Source organism: Oryzias latipes, chromosome 7 (genome assembly GCF_002234675.1).
Source record: "Oryzias latipes chromosome 7, ASM223467v1".
NCBI lineage: Eukaryota > Metazoa > Chordata > Actinopteri > Beloniformes > Adrianichthyidae > Oryzias > Oryzias latipes.
Window position 1 is genome coordinate 248,616 of NC_019865.2, and position 27,503 is coordinate 276,118.

Genomic DNA, 27,503 nt, shown 5'->3' on the forward strand with positions numbered 1-27,503 from the left:
GATGATTGATTATTGAATGCTGATGATTGATTACTGAATGCTGATGATTGATTACTGAATGCTGATTATTGATTACTGAATGCTGATGATTGATTACTGAATGCTGATGATTGATTACTGAATGCTGATGATTGATTAATGAATGCTGATTATTGATTACTGAATGCTGATGATTGATTACTGAATGCTGATGATTGATTAATGAATGCTGATGATTGATAACAAATTGCTGGTCATTGATTACTGAATTTTGAGTATTGATGACAATATATCGATCGTCAATCACTCAGCATTCCCGCATCCCTCACCTCTTTGGAAGGATCTCCATGTGTTTGCTCAGTTAGGGCTTTCCTCAAAGGTCAGTCTCAGAGGGCAGCTTGCTCTGTCAAAACAGGTTCACCTTGATTAAACTGGTCGTCTGGTTTACCTGCAGATAAAAGCCACACCTTCTTCACTAAACGGCTTTAGCTGAAAAACATTTTCAGCCACATTTTTATTGTCGACGTGGAGGCAGCGATGAAAACATAAACTTACATATTTAAAATGAAAGGTTCAGAAACAGATACACTCTAAAAACAAATGAGGTTAAAAACTCGCCTGCTCCTTCTCTGCAGATCTCACCATTATTGACATGTGACCAAATCAGATTGATCAGCAAGAGACTTCATCAAAAGAAGATGGATCACTTAGAGGTTCTGCAGAAATGTTTCAGTTGAGGATGACTGTTCTCACAGCATCATGGCTCCTCTGCCCATCAGTCCTCTGCCTTGATGTTCATCAATAACTGAGCAGACCTTCATGTTTGGACTTTATCCCAGCCAACAAGGCCAAGTGGGTCCCATATGGTTTAAAAGTGGGCATGATTTGTGGGCCCCACCTTTGTTAGCCTACATTAGCTTAAGTGGACACTCAGTGACCACCAGGCAGCAGCTAGCTGCTAGCCAGCCTGCTAGCCAGCCTACTGAGTGTCCACTTACACCAATGTGGGCACACACAGGTGGGGCCACCATGGAAATTGTGGACAAATTCATCTGGGGCCACAATTTCTGCCCACTTTTAAACTATATGGGGCCCACTTGGCATTGCTGGCTGGGAGGTTCGGACTTGCATGTTTGGACCACCATGTTTGGATCTCCAGCTGGGAGTGTTTGAACTCCCAGGCTAGAAGAGGAATTTTCCCTGGAAGACCAAGCCAGAAACGTTACGTCCTGAAGCAGCAGAAGCTCCACGGTGCTGCTGCTTCTCGTGGGGTCCGTCCCCCTAAGGCAGAAAGTGACAGACTGTGATTACGGCAGCAGCTCTTGTTGTTTCCGCCCAAACGCCTGCCAAGCTTCTGTTTTCTCTCCTCTTAAAAAGCTGCAGTTCTCCGGCGCATGAGCCAGCGCGGCAGATGGCGTGTAAATCCCCCACATGCCCTCCCTCCCCCACACGACGTGACAGAGTTTCCTGCCCTGCTGCTCTTTACCCTTTGGCGTCATGAACCAAGCGCGGTTCAGGACTGGTCAGCTGGACTGGACCCACCTGCTCTGGACCACAATCAGTTCCTGGTTAAAGCAGCCAATCGTGCAGACCTTCAGGTTGATGCTTGGTTCAACCCACACAGGAGCGCCGACGGCCACACCTCTAACCTGCACAGGTATCTGCTCACATCTGTCCACAGTAACACCAAAGAACAGGTGAACATGGAAAAAAAACATGTCAGACATTTTCACATTTTTTTCTACATGTTTTGGTGACATACTGAACAAAATGCCACCGTTTGTTTGCTTCCATCAGAGGCTTTGATGCTGAGTCCAGTCGGCTCTGTCCTTGAACGGTTGGGGTGAAGGTGACCTCCAGTTTGAGGCTCTGAACAGCTCCGATCTCTCCTGCTCTCACCTGAACAGAAAAATAACCATCACCTTTACTGTAAACGCATCCATCTATCCAAAGACGCTGTGGACCCTCAGAGCGATCAGCACATCTGCAGACAAAACGAGCAGCAGATTTGATCAGAGAAGCTGCATCAGCGAAAAAACAAATGAGGTTCCTCAACATGAAAAACACCAAAGGAACCGGAATCAGAGGAGAAAAGACAGAGGAACAGTCACACTGCAGCAGCAGAGGTGGAACATTGGTTGAGCTGCTCAGTCCTGAGCCACTGCCTCCTGATCCTTTATAACGTGACCCTGGTTGCAGTGACAGAGGTCAAAGGTCACTTGCAGATCTACAGCAGGTTTGGTCCATCCTTCATGCAGATCTTCTCCAGAGCTGGGATGTTTTCAGACTCCCTCCTCAGAATCTCTGCTGGATTGAGGACCAGAAACGGGTCAGAACAGCCCAGAACCTTTATGTCTTTATGTAGATAGTCCTTTGTTGTCATGGCGATGCGTTTGGGATCATTGTCCTGTTGGGAGATCCATCCAGAAGATCCAACATGCAGATGCAGCTGGAGGGAGGTTGTCCCTGCTCCTCTAAGAATCGCTCCAACGGTGGATCTCTTCTCTCCAAACTGCTGTTTATAGTAGATGGGTTCATCCCAGTCTGGTTCAGGTCTACAGTCCCTGGTGTCCTCAGACAGCTCTTTGGTCTTGGAGGAGAGGTTGCAGTCTGATGTGGACAGGTGTACAGATGACCGGTCCAAACAGGTGACATTATTACAGGTAACCAGTGGGGTTCAAGTTTATTTTTATGGCGCATCAACGTGACCACAGTCAAAACAAGGCACTGTACATTAAAATCTCAAAAGGTTGTAAGCAAAAATAGAAAAGTTAAAACTATTTCAAAGTAAAATATAGAAGAAATACTATAGTAAAACCAGAGCAAATAAAAAACAGCTGCAGAGTCTCTTGCTGTGTCCAAAGTCCGGCTAGAAAAATAGGTTTTCAGAAAATAAACAGTTAGGATTTCTGTGCCTCAGTGGAAAGGCGTTCCACAGCTTCAGTCCGCTGACTGAAAACGCTCGTTCTCCACTGAGTTTCCTCTTCCTCTTCCTCAGTACCTCCAGGAGAAGCTGATCAGCTGACTGGAGGCTCCAGGCTGGGGAGACAGAAGCTCACTCAGAGAAGAACGGCAGCGCACGATTGTTTAAAGATTTAAAAACAAATGAGAGAGTCTTCAAATAAACTCTAGAATCCACATGATGTGGTCCTTCTCACGTGCTCCAACCAGAACCCGAGCAGCAGCGTTCTGGACCACCTGGAGACGTGAGAGGGACGACCTTCTGACTCGGGAATAAAGAGAATGACAGTAATCCAGCTGAGATGTGGGGAAAGCATGGATACCTCAGAGGGGTTTCACCGTCACCAACGGCCTGAAAGAAAGAAGCTGGAGTTGAGTTTCAAATCAGCGTCCATTTCAGAAGACGGCTTTGACACAAACTGCTTTAACCCTGGTGCTATCCTATGACCCCCCCCCCCCTTATATAGAGGTGTTCCCCCTACCATGACAAAGGTGGCTAAAGGTGGAAAGATTTAATGTAATCCATAGACACCAGTGAAGATCACAAATCATTGAAGAAAAAAGGTTCAGAGCTCTGTCTAGTGGGTCTAGATGACCCCACTCCCAATGGTAAAGTGCCTAGGATAGAACAAGGGTTAAATGTGGAGCCAGGAGACCCCAGTGTGTGTGTGTGGGCAGGGGCATCCAGTCTTTGATGCTTTGGTAAATATATCTGACTATCATCAGCGTAGCAATGAAAGGAAATGCTGTGCTTCTCAAACGTCCTAAAGATGAAGTAACGGGTCTGTGAGGTTTGTTTGCAGGACACAAGTCCTTCTTTTCTGCTCCGTTACATGAATAGTCTGTAAACTTTGGGATTTCCTGGATTCTTGTTCTTCATTCTGTCTGTAGCAGCAGAAGCGTTTTTATGAAGGACAGAATCCAGGAATAACAGACGCCGGATTTCTGTGATCCTCACGCAGCTTTTGTTATCGTGCATCAGATCAGGAAATGAAGAGAATCCAACACCAAGGCAGGAATCCCAGTGAAAACCAAAGTTCTCCTGAAGAAACATTTGAGCTTCATGCAGAAGATTCAGAAACAACCGGAGGTTTTCTGCCTCTCTGAGTGAGGAAGTTCATTCAGAAAAGCAGCAGCTTTCCTGGTAGATTCATTAGGAAGCAAAGGTTTGTTACGAGACTAAACTTTGAAGCAGAAACTCCTACTTATCCTGAAACCGATGATCCTAAAGACATTTGCTGAAATAAATATTTCTTGTTTAAGTAAATGAAAATAAGTAGACATTTGTAGATGGGGGCGGGGCTACAAACCGTTGGGTGGAAAATGACTTGCATGTCACATGACATCACCGTAGAGAGGTAAGGAGGGGGGGTTCAAAGCTGAAACACAAAGGAAGTCATGAAAAGAGGAGAAGACATTATCACGTCTGTTTCTGCGTGTGGGGGCGTGGTTGAATACTTTTATGGCATAAGATGGTCCCTTTCCATGCAGGTCACCCATAAACACACATCCACGTGTTCGGGTGAACAGTGGCGCCAAACTACAACCGCCGGCAGCAATGTGGGGCTCAGCTAAACGCAGCCAGGCCTCAACAGAAGACGACTGCAAGTCTGCAACGGTCCCGGTTCTGTAAGCTAAGACGCAGATCCTCTGTGGACACGCATGCGTTCCTCACAAGTCCTCAAAGAAGACACTCCAACATCCCAGGTGTGACATGAGCTGACGGTTCTGGGATGGTGGGTGGGGGTCCTGCTGTGGCGCTGGGGTCAGGACCCCTGACGTGTTGGGTGGGGGTCCTGCTGTGGCGCTGGGGTCAGGACCCCTGACAGTCATGGCGGTCCCCCTGCTGTCCATCCAGTTTCTCAGGCGGCTTCCAAAGACGTGAAGGAACTGGAGCAGCTCAGCTGGGATTTCCTGCTGAGCGATGCAAAAGAAGAACTTCCTTCAGACCCAGATAAGAACGAGGCCAGACGAGCGCCGCGGGGGGGGGGGGCTGAAGGTTCTGCTCTAAATGATACATTCAAACTGCTTCTGTTCATAATTCACAGTCAGAAATGTCGACCACTCAAAGCTCCACGGCTGTCTTCGCTCTTTAAACATCCTGGTAACTATTCAAAATAGAAAATGAATCTCTTTGTCCATCTGGACGTTAACCTGCTGAGCAGAAGCTCAGCTGGAGGTCAGAGGTCATCTCCTGCTCTTCACTTCAAGCAAGCTGGAGCTCAAAAGCTGACAACTTCAGAATTCATCCTGATCTCTGCTGTTAACCCAGAAAACACCAAAACGGTTCCGGATCGTCCCTGCAGACGTTCTATGTCAGGTTCTGGTCCGCGGGTCTCTGCTCTCAGCTTCAGCCTTTTCTTCTTCTGCCGTTTAAAAAGCTTCAGCAGCTGAAAGAATGAAAACGGTCGTCTATTTTCTCACATTGGGGGGGAAACGCTGAATAACTGGGGCGGGGGGTCGGCTCTGTCATTTGCAGGTAGAAGAGCGGCGGCGGCGTCCGTCCATCAGGATCAGCTGTTCAGCCAACAGCAGATGCAGCAGAGCCCACTCTGGCACAAAGGCTCCTACGCTGGTGGGTGGGGGAGCCATTTTTAGAAAAGTGGGGGCGTTCATGAAGAAGCCCAGCGTGTTCTGGTTCTGCTGCTGTCTCTGCACATGAGGACCGGGCCGCAGGTCTCAGTATGGGGGAGGGGGGTGGGTCAGAATTTTCTGTCCATAGAAACATTTATGTATGGAGTCCTATACAGTTCATAATTAAATACATCAATATTTAATGAAATAAATAAATATGACCTCATGCAAATACACAATCAACCAATAAATCTCTCATAAATATATAAAAAGATCATGAAATTATGAAAAACCTGCACACTGATTTTAAATCAGCCATTATATTATTCAATATATTTCATTTTGCTTTAAAAACCTGTTCATTATTTTAAAACAGCATTTTAAAATATTCATGGAATATTATTATAATTCTACGTCTTTTATCAGAACCTCAGATTTCATAATCAATATTTTCCAAAGTAGCTTTGTTTTTATTTCATGTTGCTGTTTTTCACAATGGCGTATTTATTTCATGAAGAGCTTTTTCAGGAGACTGAGTCTGTCTGTCAATCAAACCAGACAAGGCGGAGACTTTGTGATTGGCTACTCGTTTACTCAGACATGAGCAGCAGCACCCTGACTACATCGATCGAAGATGCTTCAGCAAACGTGACGGCGCAATACACACCCCTCAACACTAGGGGGAGTATGCACCTCAACACATCCACAGTGTTACCATAAATTGGGCAGTTTTGGTTCTAAATTTGCGGATAAAAGTGGCTTTGGGCGAGTGTGCATAATTCGGGTGATTTTGTGGTCGGTTCAGCGGTTTTCATCTTCTCATTAACATCTAGTACTGGTCTAAGTTAGGCTGGATGGCTGTTGGAGTTCCAAGCTAAGCTTCTATGAACTGGAGTTCCATGAATGCACCATGCCGCGTGTGGGAGGAGCTAGCAGCTAATGTTTTTAGCCTGATAGCCACATGGAGCGGTTGCCTGTGCTTATCTCAGTAACAATGCATGGATGCACAATGTACATGGAGTGTAAAAAGATCAGGTTTTTTATTTTGAATAGTTTCACATGATAACAATGTTTCCATGTTTGAGTTCATGAGATCATCCCAGAGAGTCTCTGCTTCAGGTCCTGCAGTCAAACTACGTCTTAAATTACGTGTAAATCAGAGCGCCCAGCGCAAAAGTAAATGTGTGAGCGCAAGTTAAGGGTCTGTTGCTCAGTTAGCCGGAAAAGTGATAATAAAAAAAGGTTCCTAACCCATATTTATGACACAATAATGAAAATGTTTCTCAGATCAAGACGTGAAGGAAATGGAATCAGAAAGTTTTCATTCAACGTGATTTAGAACCACCTGACCCCCCCCCCCCCGCCCCGCCCCGCCCCCCGGCTCCAACCAAGTGGAGTCAATCGAGTCGCCATTTTTTCACCGTGCAGACACCGCCATGTTGGAGCCAGACGAGGTTAATAAGCAGTGATTGGTCAGAGTCACCGTTTCTATGACAACCACTCTCACCAATCAGGAGTGAGCTTGTTGGAAGGCCACACCCCCACCACTTGAAAGCAGCTACATGAAGTTTGTCAAACATGGGGGCCAGTTAAAGAGTTACATTGCTAGAGACACTATGCTTCTTCTTGGCCGGGTCCTCGGTCGAGCAGGTGGGCCGGATGTAACCTTTAGATAATTCCCGCCATTACATCGGTGAATGTCCCGTCGCCTAGCAACCGCGAGTCCCGAACAGAGAGGACTGGTGAACCTGGCATGGAGCTCAACATTTTCATTTTCCTGGTTTATTTGATCCAACTTTTCATTATGAAAATGTGTAATTATGTCCAACTTTGGGTCCCGCCTCACAGTCCGCTGTCAGAGATTTTGTCGTCAGAAAATCTCAGTTTTCGGCCGCAATGCATCTTGGGATATGTACAGCATAGAAGGATACACCAGACCAATCCTTGAAATCTGGAAGAAGGAGGCCGTAGTCGTTGGCCACATTTGAAGGAGTCGCTCATTTGGACGGCGCCGTGCCGTAAGAACGCCGCCCACCCATCTGTCATTTCCGGCAGGCTCCACCTACTGCTACTAAGGCGTCTGATTGGTCCATTTCTATCTTGAACTGTAGAAAAACAAAAAGAAAAAACAGAAGATTATCAATAAGAGGTTTAAAAGATATCTTTGTCTTTGGATTTTACAGTCACTTCCTGTTTGTCAGCCTCTTGTGAAGATCAAAGAATTCTGACCATAAAGGACAGAAAAATGAATGTTTGACATGGAAGGTGAGGTGTTCAGACAGGCGGGTCCTCATCGGGACCTTCAGAGGACCATGACAGGCTTCAGCGAGGTGGGGGGGTCCGGATGGGGAGGTGCGACGTCCCTGCTGGGCCCGTGGGCCGCTGCTGGTTCAGGAAGAGGCATCCAGTGACTCATGGAGCCGACACGCATGAGGAGCTGCCATCCGTGTGTGGGAGGAGCTCTGCCTTCAGCCCCCCCACAGTGATTCAGTCGCTCCTGCAAATTTCACTTCTGGGACTGAATTCCAACAGTTCTGAGATCCTCGTGTTTATGGTTTTGGACAAACGGACTTCTGTCCACTGTGCCCCCTTCAGGCTGCCAGAGCCTGACCGCCCACTGCTGGGCAAAGGCAGGGTTCAAAGGTCACCGTCTGTGACTGCTGAGGAACCAGCTGTGGTGCAGAGCTGCACATGTGCTGAAGTGTCCTTGAGCAACCATGTTGCTCCAGGTTGGGGAGTCTGACTGTAAAGGAGGCAGAGAAGCACCATAGAAGTATTTCCAATAGAGCCTCCTTGATGTTTCTGCTCCTCTTTTGTTCTGAAACATATTTTTGTCACTTTTATTCATTTCTTTCAGTTCCGTTTTTCAGGGTTAAAGGTCGGCATGGAGGAGAAAGATGAATGTCATCCACTGAGATGAAAAAGAGCTGATCTGCTGCAGCCGTGTTGGAGTTTTCTCTCTGGAGTATTTCTACTTCCTCTGTGCAGAGCAGCTCTGGTCTTTGATCAGAGTTTGAGGACTTTACGTCAGAGACGGACTCTGATCCACCCGAGCTGTGGAGCAGAATATCCAACAGTCTGGGAGGAGGAGCGACTGAACACGAGGGAGGAGACCAGAACCACGGAGGAGAAGATGCTGCTTCTGCTCCAAGGAGAAAAGTGTGGCGGCCTCCAGGCGCCACGTGACGCTGGAGATCCAGGCCAAGAAAGACGGATCAGTGACGCCCCCCCCTCCTCCTCTCTCCCCCCTCTCCTGCCATCCCTCCTTCCCCCCCGCCATCCCTCCTTCCCCCTCCCTCCATCCGTCCTCCTCTCTCCCCCCTCTCCCGACATCCCTCCTTCCCCCCTCCCTCCATCCCTCCATCTCTCCCTCCATCCCTCCTCCTCTCTCCCCCCTCTCCTGCCATCCCTCCTTCCCCCCCCCGCCATCCCTCCTTCCCCCTCCCTCCATTCCTATTCCTACTCCTCTCTCCCTCCTTCCCCCTCCCTCCATCCCTACTCCTCTCTCCCCCCCTCTCCCGACATCCCTCCTTCCCCCCTCCCTCCTCCTCCCTCCATCCCTCCTCCTCTCTCCCCCCTCTCCTGCCATCCCTCCTTCCCCCTCCCTCCATCTCTCCCTCCTACCCCCCTCCCTCCATCCCTACTCCTCTCCCCCCCCCTCTCCCGACATCCCTCCTTCCCCCCTCCCTCCATCCCTCCTCCTCCCTCCATCCCTCCTCCTCTCTCCCCCCTCTCCTGCCATCCCTCCTCCCCCCCCGCCATCCCTCCTTCCCCCTCCCTCCATCTCTCCCTCCTTCCCCCTCCCTCCATCCCTACTCCTCTCTCCCCCCCTCTCCCGACATCCCTCCTTCCCCCCTCCCTCCATCCCTCCTCCTCCCTCCATCCCTCCTCCTCTCTCCCCCCTCTCCTGCCATCCCTCCTTCCCCCTCCCTCCATCTCTCCCTCCATCCCTCCTCCATCTCACCCTCCCTCCTCCCTCTCTGTATAACGGGCTGTGGCTGCAGGAAGGATCGCTCCGTTAGCGCACAGGCACCGGGATTGTCTCCTCTCGGTCAGGCGGACCCGCCTCGCGCTCCAGAACCCGGAGGACGTGTGGATCTCATCATGGAGTCAGCATCGCGATCAGCCTCAGCAGCAGCCCCGCACTTGACTTCCCCCCCGCAGCGCCGGCTCACGCGGAGAGCGCACTGACTGAGAGATCCACCTTAGCAGAACTCTCTTTGGGTTTTAACGCTCCTCAGCTGCTCATTTGTGGCTCCGTCGGTTCTGGAATGAAGGTCCGAACTTTCCTGCTGTCCAGCCTGGCCCTGCTGTGCGTGGGGAGGGACATTTTCTCCAGGTGAGACCTGATTTTCTGTCCCTTACGACACCAATGCCATCCAAACGCGCATTCAGTAGTTTTCAAACCTGCGACAGATTCAGACATGAAGACTGTTGTCATGAAAACCCGCAGAATCCCGCAGAATCACGCACGGGGCTCCCGCGCTTCGCCTCCCACGACTCACTGAAAAACAACCGCTGCGCTTCTGTAGCCAGGATTGATTTTTCAGGCGCACAGTAGCTCCTACTGCCCCCCCCCCCCCGTGTTTCTGCTGCCCCGTGGCTGACAGTCCGGGACAGGCTAGGGGGGTTTCTGCAGGTGAATCCGCTCAGGTACACAACAGGGGTGGTGGGGGGGGGGGGGGGCAGACCCACCAAGTCTGGAAACTGTATAACAAATTATAGGAGAGACAGAGACAGTCATCACAGCAATGACGCATTAGAATAATCATTCTAATCCTCCTAGAGCTTCTAGCTGACTGGATTTCTGCTGAGCTGCAATCTGAAACACTGAAGTCACTTCAACCTGTAATCTCAGAAAATCCAAACCATTTCTGACGAACTGCTTTGGCTAGAAGACATCTATAAATATGAATGCAGCTCTTCAGAGCCGATCAAGCAGCAGAGCTGCAGCGTTATGTGAGAACTTAGCGTTTGAGAGATTCTGCAGGAAGAAGGTCACTGCAGGAATTTACAAAGCCAAGAGTTTCAGAAAATTCACCAAGATCGAATCCAATGGTTTGATCTATAAAGCATTGATTTACATAATGGGGGGGCAAAAGAGGGATTTGCACCTTCAACAGGAATTTTGTCCCTTACTGAAGAAGCTCTTCTATCCTGCACTGGTTACCTGTAATAATGTCACCTGTTTGGACCGGTCATCTGTACACCTGTCCACATCAGACTGCAACCTCTCCTCCAAGACCAAAGAGCTGTCTGAGGACACCAGGGACTGTAGACCTGAACCAGACTGGGATGAACCCATCTACTATAAACAGCAGTTTGGAGAGAAGAGATCCACCGTTGGAGCGATTCTTAGAGGAGCAGGGACAACCTCCCTCCACCTGCATCTGCATGTTAGAGCCCAGAACTACACGGGGGAACTGGTCCTGAAGAGAGCTGGAACCACAGAAACAAAGGCCGCTACGGGAACTCACAACGTCACGGACCCAAATCCTGCAGAGCTCCACAGGTTCATCCTGCCTGAACCAGAACACGTCCAGGACCGTCTACAGTTCTGCACAGACCATGGATGATCCAGATGAGAAGGTCATGAGGTCAGATGAGACCAAGATGGAGCTCTTTGATATAAACGCCAGTCCCCGTGTTTGGAGGATGAAGACCCCCAGACCCACTGTGAAGCATGGGGGTGGAAGCATCATGATTTGGGGCTGATGTGATTCTGAGTGAAAACCTCCCTCCATCAGTGAGAGCATTGAAGACGAAACGTGGCTGCATCATCCAGCAGTGACGCCGAACGCATCGCCATGGCAACCAAGAAGTGTTCAAGAAAAAAAGCATTTCAAGGTTCTGGGGTGTTTTTGACCCGTTTCTGGTCCACAATCCATCAGAGATGCTCTGGAGGGAGTCTGAAAACATCCCAGCTCTAGAGAAGATCTGCATGAAGAATGGACCAAACCTGCTGCAGACCTGCAGGTGACCTTTGACCTCTGTCACAGCAACCGGGGTCACGTTACGTTCAGGTGAACGTTTGCTATTGACTGAATACTTATACTGGGATTTGCTGCTCTCTGCGTGCTCTTCGCGTGCTCTTCGCGTGTTCTTCGCGTGCTCTTCGCATGCTCTTCGCATGCTCTTCGCGTGCTCTTCGCGTGTTCTCCGCGTGCTCTTTGCGTGTTCTCCGCGTGCTCTTCGCGTGTTCTTCGCGTGCTCTTCGCGTGCTCTTCGCGTGTTCTCCGCGTGCTCTTTGCGTGTTCTCCGCGTGCTCTTCGCGTGTTCTCCGCGTGCTCTTCGCGTGCTCTCCGCATGCTCTTCGCGTGTTCTCCGCGTGCTCTTTGCGTGTTCTCCGCGTGCTCTTCGCGTGTTCTCCGCGTGCTCTTCGCGTGCTCTCCGCGTGCTCTTCGCGTGCTCTTCGCGTGCTCTCCGCGTGCTCTTCGCGTGTTCTCCGCGTGCTCTTTGCGTGTTCTCCGCGTGCTCTTCGCGTGTTCTCCGCGTGCTCTTTGCGTGCTCTTCGCGTGCTCTTCGCGTGCTCTCCGCGTGCTCTTCGCGTGTTCTCCGCGTGCTCTTTGCGTGTTCTCCGCGTGCTCTTCGCGTGTTCTCCGCGTGCTCTTCGCGTGTTCTCCGCGTGCTCTTCGCGTGCTCTTCGCGTGCTCTCCGCGTGCTCTTCGCGTGTTCTCTGCGTGCTCTTCGCGTGTTCTCCGCGTGTTCTCCGCGTGTTCTCCGCATGTTCTCCGCATGTTCTCTGCGTGCTCTTCGCGTGTTCTCTGCGTGCTCTTCGCGTGTTCTCCGCATGTTCTCTGCGTGTTCTCTGCGTGCTCTTCGCGTGCTCTTCGCGTGTTCTTCGCGTGCTCTTCGCATGCTCTTCGCATGCTCTTCGCGTGCTCTTCGCATGCTCTTCGCGTGCTCTTCGCGTGTTCTCCGCGTGCTCTTTGCGTGTTCTCCGCGTGCTCTTTGCGTGTTCTCCGCGTGCTCTTCGCGTGTTCTTCGCGTGCTCTTCGCGTGCTCTTCGCGTGTTCTCCGCGTGCTCTTTGCGTGTTCTCCGCGTGCTCTTCGCGTGTTCTCCGCGTGCTCTTCGCGTGCTCTCCGCGTGCTCTTCGCGTGTTCTCCGCGTGCTCTTTGCGTGTTCTCCGCGTGCTCTTCGCGTGTTCTCCGCGTGCTCTTCGCGTGCTCTCCGCGTGCTCTTCGCGTGCTCTTCGCGTGCTCTCCGCGTGCTCTTCGCGTGTTCTCCGCGTGCTCTTAGCGTGTTCTCCGCGTGCTCTTCGCGTGTTCTCCGCGTGCTCTTTGCGTGCTCTTCGCGTGCTCTTCGCGTGCTCTCCGCGTGCTCTTCGCGTGTTTTCCGCGTGCTCTTTGCGTGTTCTCCGCGTGCTCTTCGCGTGTTCTCCGCGTGCTCTTCGCGTGTTCTCCGCGTGCTCTTCGCGTGCTCTTCGCGTGCTCTCCGCGTGCTCTTCGCGTGTTCTCTGCGTGCTCTTCGCGTGTTCTCCGTGTGTTCTCCGCGTGTTCTCCGCATGTTCTCCGCATGTTCTCCGCATGTTCTCTGCGTGCTCTTCGCGTGTTCTCTGCGTGCTCTTCGCGTGTTCTCCGCATGTTCTCTGCGTGTTCTCCGCGTGCTCTTCGCGTGCTCTTTGCGTGATCGCTCTCCAGGTTCTGACTGGAATTTGTTTTCTTTCATCCGTTTGTGTTTCTGTGGTTCTGTATTGACAGGATGTAAAAAATTGTCTGACAGCAGTTTCTGAGTCCAGCTGATGAGATTTTCAGCCAAATCTCTTTTAAAGCCCTGAGAAAGCTGAATGACTGCAGTCTTTGTTACACAACAACTCTGGTTTCAGAGCAGTGGAGACCAGCTCCATCCAACACGCCGACTGAGGGTCCAGCAGCAGAAAAGCTCCTTAAATCAGGGCTGACAGGAGCGGAAACAAAAGCGGACCGACCCCACAGAGGCGCGCTCGTCATCACGATGACTCCACTTGTCACTTTGTCAGCTTTGCAGCACCAGTTTGTTGGAGGAAGGGTAGAGTGCAAACGACAACGCCAAGCGCTAGAAGCACATTTGTGTCACAAATTTTAAACGCAAGTCATTCAGCTCATTAGAAACTCGGATGTCACTCATTTCAGTCAAAAATGTCCTTTTAAAATAAGTTCAAACACAGATTTGTGCACAGACAGACGTCATGACTGGCTCCACCCACAATACTCCAGACTACACAGAAGTGTCGACTTCCTCTTGATTTTATATCTTTCACAAACTAAATTGTCTTCCGTCGTCCTTCTTCATCAAAGCCGTGTCTTCATGGCCTTCTAAGTGAAAGCATTAGTGACCATCGCAGAGGTGAAAATGTTTGTGGGACGGGCTTTCAGCTTCCTGATTTTAACTCTGATCATTAAATGCAAATTATTTGAGTTAAAGGTAAAAAACACAAAATAATAGCATTCTCACCTGCACTCTTCACCTCCAGGTTTTTCTCTCTGAGTCTCACTGGTGGAAGATGTTCTGGATCCACTTTAGTTCAGAGAATCGGACCCAATCAGAATCATTCAGAATGAACCAAAATTGACTGGGAATCGGATCAGGATCCATAAACTATGACATGAATCCCTATAAATCGATGAATGCGTCTCCTCTCACCTCCTCAAGCTTTGTGCAGTTGTTCCTGGGATGTCTCCATCAGGAAGGGGAGAAACTGGAGAGATCTCAGGGAAGAAGTGGAAAGGCCAGTGGGGGGGGGGGGGGGGGGGGGGCAGTAAACCCCAGACTATGCTTTCTTATTCATCTCTCTGAGTCGGTTCTGACAAGAACACTGGAAATCTCACCAACATCCGGTTCAGGTCTCCTGCTCTGCATTCAGCTGAGAACACGACAGAACACGGAGAAAAGCGTCCGGACGGGAACATGAACTGACGGATGGAGGGGGGGTCCGTCAACTGTGTGGCTGGAAGAGGTCATGTCATGCTTCACCTGTTCCTGCCGACCAACACCGGACTAATCAGCTGGACGTCTGCCCAGAGGACATGATGGGATGTTGGCGATGAGGCGAGCAGCTTTTCTCTGAGGTGAGAGTGGGAGGCTGAGCCGATTCACCCGGTACCACAGCCGGGCCGGGCCGGGCTCGCTGCTGACAGCAAACACAGAACCAAACTGGACTGGTGCTGCAGTGATGCGTCAGGAAGTGGGTCTGGGCTTCACATGATGAACTGAATTCAAGCCAGAACCAGAGGAGCGTCTGTTTGAGGCTTTCTGGGCGTCACGTCTGTTTTTACAAACATGTTGGTTTTCCAAACTGAGGAATTGATCAGCTGGATTTCCTGCAGACTGAAGCTTTCTTTCTGGTTGCGACCCTCACTCCACTGAAACTCAGGTGACGTCCATCTCCGGACTAATCTGCGTGAAAGGCGGAGTTAGCGGACACTCCCCCCCCCCCGGCAGGCGTGAAGGTCTGGTCCTGCCGTTGACTCGACCTCACGATCAACTTTAGTCAGACCTGGATTGGATTGAAGGACGCCACGTTCTTCCTGATATGGAACAGAGGAAACGCTGACGCAGTCTGGCGGACGCTACGACCATTTCCTGTTAAACCCCGTGTATGCTGGGTCCTCAGCGCTCACAATAATAAATAATGTGAAGCAACACTTAAACAGTAAAAGAACGGCGTTCCAACCATTGACAGCTCCAGTAATCCCAGTTTAACACACGTCTAGGGTTCGATTCCCACTCTGATCCATTTAGCCAACATCTGAAGCTTTGTGTTGTTTTCTAGGACATAGTTTCTGCAGAGCGGCAGGATTTCATTAAAAATTTACCTCCAAGTTGTGGCGGGACTGTTGGCACAGAGTAAGCCCACCCCCACTTCCCATCACGCTTCTGTTTACGCGCTCACTTCAGTTTCAGTTTGTTGGTGGGAGGGGTTATGGAGGTGGTTGAAGAGGAGATACCCTGGGTGGGGTATGAGATACCCTACCCAGTGGATGGGTGGGGTATGGGGGTTAAAGGAGAGGCGGACCGTTTTCACCTGCAGGCGGCCCCCTCCCCCTGTGAGGACAGCTGGGACTGAAGCTGCTGCTCTGACGCACACAGGACTGAGCGTGTCAGCCTCTGCGACCTTGGTCAATGTCCTTCAAGGAGAAGTTTCCTATCCAGATTTAGAAACTGGCAAATAGTGCAGGACAGCAGGAGCTGCAGAGTGAGAGCCCAGACCATGATGTGCTGAGGGGTAGGAGTCCTCTGCTCCTCCTGCTCCTTCCTCCTTCAGAGGAGCGTCTGTCAGTCAGTCAGAGCCCGGATCATCATTCCTTCCTTCATGCCACACAGTCCTCTCTCCTCAGCACCATGTGACCGGCCAGCAGTGTTTACACCTGTTTAAGGTGCAAGACTGCCACCTGGTGGTGTGTCTGTGAATGCAGCCCTTCCTGCAGGCCAGTTCTGCCCGTTTCTTCTGCCTGGGAGGAGACTGAAGCTCCACATTTGCAGCATGGCTGAAACCACAGCAGCTGTGGTTGTTGTGGAAGGAGAACAGCTGACGGTGTAAAGACGGACTTCCTCCTGATCTAATGACCTTCATGCCTCATCTGCTGAATGAGGTCACGTGGAACAACAGCCCTTCAGTGAAATCCTAAAGGTCATTTGCTGTATGGACAGATATGTTTCTAAATCTAGGGGAGACTGTTGGTGAATTACTGTTTGTCATTTCAATGCATAAAAGAGCAAATATGCTCACAAACACACTTCAGTTCTGGCTTTAGCAGTTATGATCTTCTATCAACGTCATTCTGTTTGGACCTTCAGAGTTCTGCATCAGGAGACTTCTGGCACTGATGGAACCTTCCATCCATCAGCGTTGAGGAGGCGTCACTGCACTAAATGAGGCTCATCACTCTTGTCCTTCACTCTGCACATCACTTCTAACTGAGCTAACACAGAACCTGAAGACCTGCTGCAGCGTTCAAGGACACGTTCAGTGACTAACCTTCTGTGGATGGATTCTGATCTGGAAATGCTGGATAATCATGGAGGTGTTGAAACCGAGCCGCGGTTACCTCCATGAAGTATTCCTTTAAGACGCTCATTTAGCTCTTAAAGTCTGAAACGTTCTTTGTTTGAAGGTTGTGTGTTGTCTTTAGTGTTCCCACTGAGACGGAGAAACCTGACGGCTGAAATAAGCACAGCTTTCCCTGCAGGGCGGCGCTGTGGAGCAGAACACAGCGAGCACGCATTCATGGACGGATTCGTGCACACTGAAGCACACACCGATGAGCACGCTGGTGCACAACGCTCCTTTTTTAGCTGGTTTTTGGCCTTTTCCTGTGACTTAAAGGTGCAGCAGTGGCCAGCCAGAGCGCGGCGGAGGCCGTTCACGTGACAGACTCTTCCAACGGCGCCATTCTGTTGTGGATTAAAATAGTTTTTCCTTCAGACACACTTTCACACCAGTGAGAATTTGTGCTTTTCTTTGCAGGTCGCTGATATTTGCCTAATAAATCTTAGTATTTCAGAGGAGTTCTTGCAGACATGAAATGGCCCTTTGGTGCTGAATGTTCCTGACAGGCTTTGCTGTGAAGGATCGTCCTCTCAGGCTGCTGTCTCCTGTCTGTCTCCCCCAGGGCCATGCTGAGTGACATCGGGGATTATGTAGGTACAGACATTCAAATCTCCTGGTTACCTAATCTGGATGAATTAATGAAGGGCTATGCGAGAAACTTTCGTCCTGGGATAGGAGGTGAGTATGAGATCTACTGCTTGAGGTGTTGGGTTGCAGTTCACCCCCTCACATTTACAGCCATCCTTAGCACAACACCAGCCTTTTCCAGACAAGTCTTCCTTGGTTTTTCCAAATGGTCCTCAGAGAAAAACAGGAGCTTCTCAGGCAGATGAACGACCTTCTCTGCTAAGAATGGCTGCTACATGTGAAACATCCAACAACCACAGCGATAGATTTCTCAATCTCACAGCTTAACTCAGATGAACTGGGGCTCTGCTAGGATCACACTCTGTGGTTCTGATGGGACTATTAGCGAATCATGTCTGTTATCCGAGTTCATTGCCTTGATTCAATTTCCCCTGTGACTCTTTATGTGTTCTGCTATTTATTTCAGAAATCTGAATATTTAAAGGAGTAATGTATGCATAAGAGTGGGACTGCAGGAACAAGACATGAATACTTGAAAGGATTTGTTGCTAACAAATGACATTGCAGCGTTTGTGCTGCTTGTATTTCTGTCAGAGTTTACTGCAACAAACACGCTTCAATGAGTTTCTGCATCAGTTAAGTGTCTCCATAAAGCATTCAAAGTCACCCAAACTGCATGTTTAGAGCTGCAGGGAGATGAGGATTCCTCCGTTACAGTTTTTAACCAGGTCTTTGTCGTTTAGTCAGCAAACCTGCTGTTTTCAGTAGTTTCCCAGAGGAATCAGCGCCGACAGAGGAGGGTCTGGGGGGCTTTGAATGATGTGGAATACAGAGTGTGGTTCCTTAGGCCTCATCCTGCTCTGCATGGCAGCACGTCACAAAAACACGCTCCATGCTAACAACGCTAATCATGCTAATCATGGCAAGCTGCTGGGTGACAGCATCCCACTGAATGTCTGCATGCACGTGTGTGTGTGTGTGAGTGTGTGTGTGAGTGTGCATCTGCAGATGTGTGTGTGTGTGTGAGTGTGCCTCTGCAGATTTGTGTGTGTGCGTCTGCAGATGTGTGTGTGTGTGTGAGTGTGCCTCTGCAGATTTGTGTGTGTGCGTCTGCAGATGTGTGTGTGTGCGTCTGCAGATGTGTGTGTGTGTGTGTGCCTCTACAGATGTGTGTGTGTGTGTGTGCGTGCATCTGCAGATGTGTATGAGTGTGTGCCTCTGCAGATGTGTGTGTGTGTGTGCCTCTACAGATGTGTGTGTGTGTGTGTGCCTCTACAGATTTGTGTGTGTGCGTCTGCAGATGTGTGTGTGTGCCTCTGCAGATGTGTGTGTGTGTGTGCGTGCATCTGCAGATGTGTGTGTGTGTGTGAGTGTGCCTCTGCAGATTTGTGTGTGTGCGTCTGCAGATGTGTGTGTGTGCGTCTGCAGATGTGTGTGTGTGTGTGTGCCTCTACAGATGTGTGTGTGTGTGTGTGCGTGCATCTGCAGATGTGTATGAGTGTGTGCCTCTGCAGATGTGTGTGTGTGTGTGTGTGCCTCTACAGATGTGTGTGTGTGTGTGTGCCTCTACAGATTTGTGTGTGTGCGTCTGCAGATGTGTGTGTGTGCCTCTGCAGATGTGTGTGTGTGTGTGCGTGCATCTGCAGATGTGTGTGTGTGCCTCTGCAGATGTGTGTGTGTGTGCATCTGCAGATGTGTGTGTATCTGCGGATGTGTGTGTGTGTGCCTCTGCAGATGTGTGTGTGCATCTGCGGATGTGTGTGTGTGCCTCTGCAGATGTGTGTGTGCATCTGCGGATGTGTGTGTGTGTGCCTCTGCAGATGTGTGTGTGCATCTGCGGATGTGTGTGTTTGACATGAGGATGCTGCTGGTTTGCTGTTTTCTTACCTTTTCTCCCGACAGGCCCTCCAGTGAATGTTGCCATGGCGATTGAAGTGGCCAGCATAGACCACATCTCTGAAGCCAACATGGTAATCCATGATGAACACTGCTGAGCTGCCACATCAACACAGACCTTAGCAGACCACATGACCAACATGCATTGCATTGTGGGTAGCAGTGGGAACTTCACCAAAAACAAGCCTAGTTCTCGTTACGTTTGAAAAAGGTCAGTGATGAAAACATCAAAGCAAAGGAGAAAAACTGGAGTTTGAACAGCAAGAGGCTAGAAAAAAGACCCACAGATGTCAGCAGTCGTCATCTTTATTTGACGAACTTCCTGTGGCATCACGGTTTCCCCTTTTATTTTAGCCGAGCAAAACTAAACTAAAACCGAATAAGCGCAGGACTCTGACAGAGCAAAGCGAGAGGTTTCCCCTAGACAGCGGCTCCAAACGACTGAACAGTGCCCCCTACAGACAAATGCAGGTTCATAAAACACACATACCTGATCCCACAGCTTAGGAGGACGACCCACAGGAGTCACACCAACAGCAACGACACGCAGCATCTGATGCTGAGACCCTCAGCCAAAAAGCCCCGCGCTGAGCCGCATTTACCCCTGGACTCCGCTTGAAGGCAGCCTTGGCTCAGCCGGTCACGCTGACAGAGGGAAAGCACCTTTATGAACCCTCTGCAGGTGAGCAGCTGGAGTGCACAGGTGGAACCATCTTCCACCCGCCCCACTCCCATTTAGTTTAGCACTTCTTACAAAGAAGTCCCCATTAGGGGAGTTTGGGGGTAACAGCACTGCCAGACCAGATCATGCAGACATAGATAGAGCACTAGCATGATTGCTCCTCGACTCTTAGAGATTTCAGATAATTCAGCTGTTTTTATTCCATCCTGGAAAAGATAAAAGCCAATTTCCCATGGTTGTCATGACTACAGCTTGTATATCACAACGTCTTGACTCTGCGCCTTAGTCTCTGTCAATCAGTGCTGCTAAGGCTCGTCTGCCCGTCGTTGAGGGGTTTCAATCTGCACTCATACCCACAATGCTTTGTGGTACACCACAGAAAGGGTGTCAAGTTTCCATTCCTATAACGAGGAACCAAATCCAGCAGCTTTGGTTGCTTCAATGTTTTTAAAAACCAACACCAAAGTACGGTGGCCCTGAGGGCTCAAGAAACTGGTGTGGGACAAATCCCATGTAAATTAAAAAACTACAAAGGTCATCGTCATAATGAAGAAACCTTTTTAAAATGCTCTTCCTGTCATTTGAAGTTTCCGCCTGACAGGTGACTGAACTGCAGCCGCTCTGTCCTCATGGACATGTTTTCTGGTGTGGGCGGGGCGGCGCTGGACCTTTCTGACTTTAACAATCACAGGTTATTGTCTTCAACAGGAAGAAGAAAACAAAATCTCACACAACGTCACACAACCAACACAAACCAAACACGCAGCAGCAAAGGCGCTCTTACCCTCAGCACTGCCGGTCACTGATCGGACAAAGCGGGAAAAACTTCTACAAAATCAAATGACAAACACAAATCAGATATTTGGACTGAAATCAAATTCACAAAACGTCTGTCTATGTCAGTGTTTTTCAACCAGCGTGCCGTGAGAGATGGTCAAGTGTGCCGTGGGAAATTACCCTCATTAATCATTAACTGATCTAAAAACATTTCCCATCTCCAGGATATCAGCTCTGTGTTCATCCAAACAGGCCCTGATAAAACACTGAGTAGTTAGGAATATAAAAGATCATAAAATTACTTTTTCTTTGTGTTTATTTAATTCTATTAAAGACATTTTGATAAGAATCACGGGATACCGCGATTTACCTGCAGCTATAAGTGTTTGCGGAAAAGTCCCGCCCCTTTAACTGTCTCCACCAATCATTCTTGGGATCTTAATCACATGTCATCAGTCTGACCAATCAGAAGTGGATCAAGTCTTCACTTCCTTGTTCCAATTTAGCTCAAAAAGTCGCTCAGTTCTAACAGAAATACCAGCTAAAGCTCGTCTTTAGCGGTGTAGCTTTCCACAGAATCCGGTGTCAGACCGTGGAACAAGAGAACAAAACATTGAAGCTCACAGACGCGAGTCTTTCTGCCCTCTTTCGGCAGTTTTCACACTACATCTCCCATGATGCATTGGCTTAAAGGGACAGTGTCTCAGCGCACAATGAGTCGTCCTTGTTTAATGTATTGAAACCACAACAAACAGTTTCTAAATTTTCTAACTTAACTTTTATTTCATCTCTTAGAAAAAAACAGCCGCAACTTCCTGCTTTTTCTGCCACAACTATCCCAAAAATGCACGTGAGATCATTACAGACCATGAATTTCTCCCTTTTTTTTTTTTTCTTTGGATGCTGGTGTGCCGCGGGATTTTTGTCAAGGTTAAAGTGTGCCGTGGCTCAGAAAAGGTTGAAAAACACTGATCTATGTCACAAAAGCAGGACGGTTCATCAGTTTTCCTCTGTTTGGACACATTTGTGAGGGAGAGGTTGAATACTTCTTGGTCGCCCTCTGTCACATGTTCTCCCTTCAGACCTGAAAGTCTTTGTTGGTTTCTGGTTTCTTTCCTCTTCCGTTCCTGGCAGGAGTACACCATGACCATCTTCTTACGGCAGAGCTGGCACGACGACCGCCTGTCCTACAACCACACCAACAAGACTCTGGGGCTGGACAGCCGCTTCGTGGACAAGTTGTGGCTTCCAGATACCTTCATCGTGAACGCCAAATCGGCGTGGTTTCACGACGTGACCGTGGAGAACAAGCTGATCCGCCTGCAGCCCAACGGGGTCATCCTGTACAGCAGCCGGTACGGTCCAGTCTCTGCGTTCATCTGCTCCTTCTGCTGGTTCTGAACCTTCCTTCCTGTAGGATCACCTCTACGGTGGCGTGTGACATGGACCTGACCAAGTATCCTATGGATGAGCAGGAGTGCATGCTGGACTTGGAGAGCTGTGAGTGGCGGTTCAGCGACATCATCAGCAGTCATGTGAACACACCAACGATCTGCTGTGTTTGCTCTGTCCCAAGATGGCTACTCCTCAGAGGACATCGTGTACCACTGGTCGGACAGTCAGAGACACATCCACGGCCTGGACAAGCTGGAGCTGTCCCAGTTCACCATCATCGATTACCGCTTTGTCACAGAACTGATGAACTTCAAGTCCGGTGAGCGGAAGCGTCCTCCTTCTGATGGCGGCTGACGGTTTGACTCATCATGAAGCATTTTTGACCTTTCACGCGGTAGAAACCTGCAGGCAGACGTGTTCTGAGCGCAGAAAGAAAAGGTTTAGGACATGACAGGAGTTTCTGCTGTAAAACTGTCACGCCTCACATTTTAAAATGACTCCACTGGAAGCAGAATTGAGCCAGATAGGAAATCTAAAAACCCAACGGCGTGGAGATCGTGGAACTAAACCAGTGTTTTCTTCCTCCAGCGGGACGATTTCCGAGGCTCAGCCTTCGCTTCCAGCTGAGGCGCAACAGAGGCGTCTACATCATCCAGTCCTACATGCCTTCCATCCTGCTGGTGGCCATGTCCTGGGTGTCCTTCTGGATCAGCCAATCAGCAGTTCCGGCTCGTGTGACCTTAGGTTGGTTTGTGTTTAAAGCCTGTTTTGAAGCTCCCGGTCATTTTTTTTCACTCGTGGTATTCATTGAGGTCAAACGACCCTTTGGGCCAAACTGAAACCAGTTTCTTATCGTCATGGCCTTCGCCAGCTATGATGTCATCAGAAAAGGTCATTTAGCCTTGGAATAACAACAGAATAATAAGATTACCCCCCCCACCCCCGGTTACCATGGATACTAAATCTAGCCACAGGGCAAAGGTTTTCATTTTGTCTTTGTCGTGCAGGTGGAACTTTTTTATTTTGGACTAATTCTGAACAACTCAAACCACCTGGTGTTGACTTTGTGAACTGACCCGGCTCCGGTTACTTTAATTTAAGTGTGCTTCAATCTGGAAGTCTAACCCCCCCCCCCATGATATAAACTGAGGCTGGGTTCGTGTTCATCCACATCTTTGTTTGTGGCTTTTCTTACTTTTTATTTCTTTGGTAAATGTTTGCACCTAAATGATTCAGATCATAAAAAAGGATCAACCACATTTTTTAAGGATCCTTTTTTCTAAAGTAAAAACCGTCGTGGATCTGCGTGTCTGAGGACAAAATCCCGTTTGATTGATGGGATGTTAGTTTATGAAATTCTGTTTTATCCACAGAATCCAGAAACTTTAAACGCACCATCATCAGTCCAACAAAATCCTTTCTATGGAAATCTTCTGGGATGTTTCTTTTCTTTTTTTAACAGCTTTTAAAAAATAACAACACAAGCCGGACGCCACGGCTAAAGCGGCGGCGTAGATCTTCACTAAAGAATGGGCAGATTCACGTTTCTCAGGGATCCTGGAAGGTCCAAATCAGCCTTCAAACGCTCTCTTTTTACAGCATTTCTGAGTTCAAATTATCAGGAAAACGTTCCGAACCCGAAGGCTGGTCGCCTAATTGGACTCCTATCTGAGCTTTTCACCTCGGAATGACAGAGATGAACTGATGACGCTCAGGCTGCAGCTGCATGAAGGCAGGAAGAAAGCTGCTGCTCCCACAGACTCAGACATGTTTGCTCTCCTGCAGGGATAACAACCGTTCTCACCATGACCACCTTGATGGTGAGCGCACGCTCCTCGCTGCCGCGGGCATCCGCCATCAAGGCCCTGGACGTGTACTTCTGGATCTGCTACGTGTTCGTGTTTGCAGCCCTCATCGAGTACGCCTTCGCCCACTACAACGCCGATTACCGACTGAAAGAGAAAAGCAAGGTGAAGCCCAAGCTGAGCTCTGAGGTGAGTTCTCCATCAGACTGCATCAATGAGCAGGGTTTGAGTGACGAGCCTTCACACGCGGAGGCGGGGCAGACATGGAGGCGGGGCAGAAATGGGGGCGGGGCAGACATGGAGGCGGGGCAGACCTGGAGGCGGGGCAGACCTGGAGGCGGGGCAGACATGGAGGCGGGGCAGACATGGAGGCGGGGCAGACCTCGAGGCGGGGCAGACCTGGAGGCGGGGCAGACATGGAGGCTGGGCAGACATGGAGGCGGGGCAGACCTGGAGGCGGGGCAGACATGGAGGCTGGGCAGACCTGGAGGCGGGGCAGACCTGGAGGCGGGGCAGACATGGAGGCGGGGCAGACATGGAGGCGGGGCAGACCTGGAGGCGGGGCAGACATGGAGGCGGGGCAGACATGGAGGCGGGGCAGACCTGGAGGCGGGGCAGACCTGGAGGCGGGGCAGACATGGAGGCGGGGCAGACATGGAGGCGGGGCAGACATGGAGGCGGGGCAGACATGGAGGCGGGGCAGACCTGGAGGCGGGGCAGACATGGAGGCGGGGCAGACATGGAGGCGGGGCAGACATGGAGGCGGGGCAGACATGGAGGCTGGGCAGACATGGAGGCGGGGCAGACCTGGAGGCGGGGCAGACCTGGAGGCGGGGCAGACATGGAGGCTGGGCAGACATGGAGGCGGGGCAGACATGGAGGCGGGGCAGACCTGGAGGCGGGGCAGACATGGAGGCGGGGCAGACATGGAGGCGGGGCAGACCTGGAGGCGGGGCAGACATGGAGGCGGGGCAGACCTGGAGGCGGGGAAGACCTGGAGGCGGGGCAGACCTGGAGGCGGGGCAGACATGGAGGCGGGGCAGACATGGAGGCGGGGCAGACCTGGAGGCGGGGCAGACCTGGAGGCGGGGCAGACATGGAGGCGGGGCAGACATGGAGGCGGGGCAGACATGGAGGCGGGGCAGACATGGAGGCGGGGCAGACATGGAGGCGGGGCAGACCTGGAGGCGGGGCAGACATGGAGGCGGGGCAGACATGGAGGCGGGGCAGACCTGGAGGCGGGGCAGACCTGGAAGCGGGGCAGACATGGAGGCGGGGCAGACATGGAGGCGGGGCAGACCTGGAGGCGGGGCAGACATGGAGGCGGGGCAGACCTGGAGGCGGGGCAGACATGGAGGCGGGGCAGACCTGGAGGCGGGGCAGACCTGGAGGCGGGGCAGACATGGAGGCGGGGCAGACATGGAGGCGGGGCAGACCTGGAGGCGGGGCAGACCTGGAGGCGGGGCAGACCTTGAGGCGGGGCAGACCTGGAGGAGGGCGCTGTCCCATCGTCCCACAGCCACCCTTCTGCTGCAGTCTGCCGCTCTGTTAGAGATGACCCCCCAACAGGATTATCCACAATACTCTAGTTTACACAAATGATGTGAAGATGGGAACTAAAACTCACTGATGCTATTGAAGATGCAGCTGATGTCAAGTGGAGCAGCAGGGATGGATGATACCAACTTGGTCACATCACCCTGGGTGGGTTCTGCGGGTTTTTGGGTTGTCTGGGTCCGAGGAGGGTCGTAGAGAAGAGGGGCTGCATCTTAGGGGAGTGAGGTATGTCTTATGTTTTCCCAAAGGCTCGTACGACCACTTCAAGGGACGCCATGAAAATGGAACGTACCATTGTTGTGTGCGATGTGAGTTTATCGTGACGTGACGTTGCACACACTTATGATGCTGTCGTACGGCGTCCTTACGCCACACTCTAGTGTTTAGTGACTTCTGGCTCCTCACTGACCGCCTAAATGCTGCCTGCGTCTGACTTACTCCCCCCCTACTCCCCCCTACGTGTTGTAGAAGTGTTCTCTACCACCTGTCGCCGCAGCATGCACAGAAAAAGGACCTTTTTCAGTCTACGGGGTCACCGGGCCGTCCATCACCTGATTTTTCCTGTGTTTTGACCACGTTACACCTGCAGACAGCCCACAAGGACCGGTGGGACTGAGGCTGTAACTGTATCAGACAAACGTGTGGAATCAAAGCTGATTAATGACAGAAAACCATTTCTACCCACTGTGGAAAGTGGGGGTCCTTCACCCTGTGTCCTTCAAAGTACTTACAGTAAAAATGTATATAATATTAGGAAAATACTACAGGAGGTTCCAGCAAAACGTTTCTAGAAGAATGGGAGTTAACCTTTGACATTTATTTCCTTTCTTTATTTTACTTAAAAAAATAAGTTAAAGTTACCATTACTGACATCTAGTGGCCGAATCAGAAGCAGCAGTTCAATGTCAACAGCTGTTGTCTCTCCTATTCAGACAGGAGGTCCGACTCAGAAGAGAAGGAGCGTTTTGGAACTTTCATAACTCAGTCACACTTTTTCCTGTCTCCACAGTCCATCGTGAAGAACGGCAAACAGGCCATGGTCCTGTTTTCCCTGTCTGTCACCGGCATGAACCAAGGCGTGGTTATTTCCAACCGCCAGGGCCGCACGCAGCGCTCCGGCAGCGAAATCCCTGGAGAGAGGGGCACGGAGGAGGCAGTGCCCCGGAGGAGGAGGTCAAGGCCGGTGGAGGAGAGTGAGGAAGAGAAGAAGTGCTGCTCCAAGTGTGTCTGCAAACCCATCGATGCAGACACCATCGACATCTACGCCCGCGCTGTGTTCCCCTTCACCTTCGCCGTGGTCAACGTCATCTACTGGGTGGCGTACACCATGTAAGGGGGGGCAGGTTTAAGTGGAGAGCTGCCATCCGGAGATGTATAGAAAAAAATCTTTAGATTTGTGCCAACGAACCGCTGAGCTGAACTGCTGATGCGGGGGGGGGGGGGGGGGGGGGGGGGGGGGGGGGGCATGTCTGCCAAGAGGAGCTTCGCCTGAAGGTGGAGCCTCGCCTGAAGGTGGAGCTTCACCTGAAGGTTCCCTGAAGTAATTGTAATCAAGGACCTGCTCCTCCAGATCTCCCCGTTCTCCTGCATCTCCACCTGGAGGTGTCCTGTTCCTCTGCATGGCTGATAACACATTGCCCTCCCCCCGTACCAATGAAGCTCTTTTCTATCTCCCCCTTATTTTCGTATTCATAGAAGGTGAGGAGCAGCTTCTCTCCTCCTGCCAGTTCTGCCTGTCTCCCCCTCATTAAAGGAGCTCCCCCTCATTAAAGGACCTCCCCCTCATTAAAGGAGCTCCCCCTCATTAAAGGAGGCTCCCCCTCATTAAAGGACCTCCCCCTCATTAAAGGACCTCCCCCTCATTAAAGGAGGCTCCCCCTCATTAAAGGAGCTCCCCCTCATTAAAGGAGGCTCCCCCTCATTAAAGGACCTCCCCCTCATTAAAGGAGCTCCCCCTCATTAAAGGACCTCCCCCTCATTAAAGGACCTCCCCCTCATTAAAGGAGCTCCCCCTCATTAAAGGACCTCCCCCTCATTAAAGGACCCCCCCCCCTCATTAAAGGACCTCCTCCCCATGATTGTGTCTGTGTTTGTTCTCCATTTACATCTTTCTAGGACATAGTTTCTTCTGTGCGAAAGAAGTTCATCAAAAATTCTCCTCTGAGTTGTGGGCGGGACTGTTGGTGGGGAGTAAGCCTCCACTGATTTCCCATAATCCCTTGGTTTACCCGCCCTCCCACTAGTTCACAGCCATAACCT

The 27,503-nt window shown here is 50.7% G+C and overlaps 1 protein-coding gene and 1 long non-coding RNA gene across 2 annotated transcripts; one reads left to right on the plus strand and one right to left on the minus strand.

The window, feature by feature from the left end:
- Positions 1 to 450: 450 nt before the first annotated feature.
- LOC105358440 lies at positions 451 to 5,693 on the minus strand. The gene is made up of 2 exons (XR_002289406.2): positions 4,251 to 5,693; positions 451 to 3,292 (listed from the first exon to the last, which is right to left on the minus strand). It is a non-coding gene; the product is annotated as an uncharacterized LOC105358440 (long non-coding RNA).
- A 3,763-nt stretch (positions 5,694 to 9,456) lies between these two features.
- Positions 9,457 to 26,629, plus strand: gabrd (gamma-aminobutyric acid type A receptor delta subunit). Its single transcript, XM_023956266.1, has 9 exons — positions 9,457 to 9,853; positions 17,107 to 17,222; positions 19,035 to 19,102; positions 21,622 to 21,842; positions 21,905 to 21,987; positions 22,064 to 22,201; positions 22,471 to 22,626; positions 23,668 to 23,876; positions 26,254 to 26,629. Exons 1-9 carry the CDS (start codon positions 9,786 to 9,788, stop codon positions 26,575 to 26,577), a joined length of 1,383 nt encoding a protein of 460 aa, XP_023812034.1. The 5' UTR covers positions 9,457 to 9,785; the 3' UTR covers positions 26,578 to 26,629.
- The last annotated feature ends 874 nt before the right edge of the window (positions 26,630 to 27,503 follow it).

Excerpts from the sequence above, each read along its gene's own strand:
- gabrd (XM_023956266.1), top strand. The coding sequence starts at position 9,786 with ATGAAGGTCCGAACTTTCCTGCTGTCCAGCCTGGCCCTGCTGTGCGTG. Across the intron at positions 19,103-21,621 it reads ACATCTCTGAAGCCAACATG|GAGTACACCATGACCATCTT; the intron begins GTAATCCATGAT and ends CGTTCCTGGCAG. Across the intron at positions 21,843-21,904 it reads GTCATCCTGTACAGCAGCCG|GATCACCTCTACGGTGGCGT; the intron begins GTACGGTCCAGT and ends TCCTTCCTGTAG.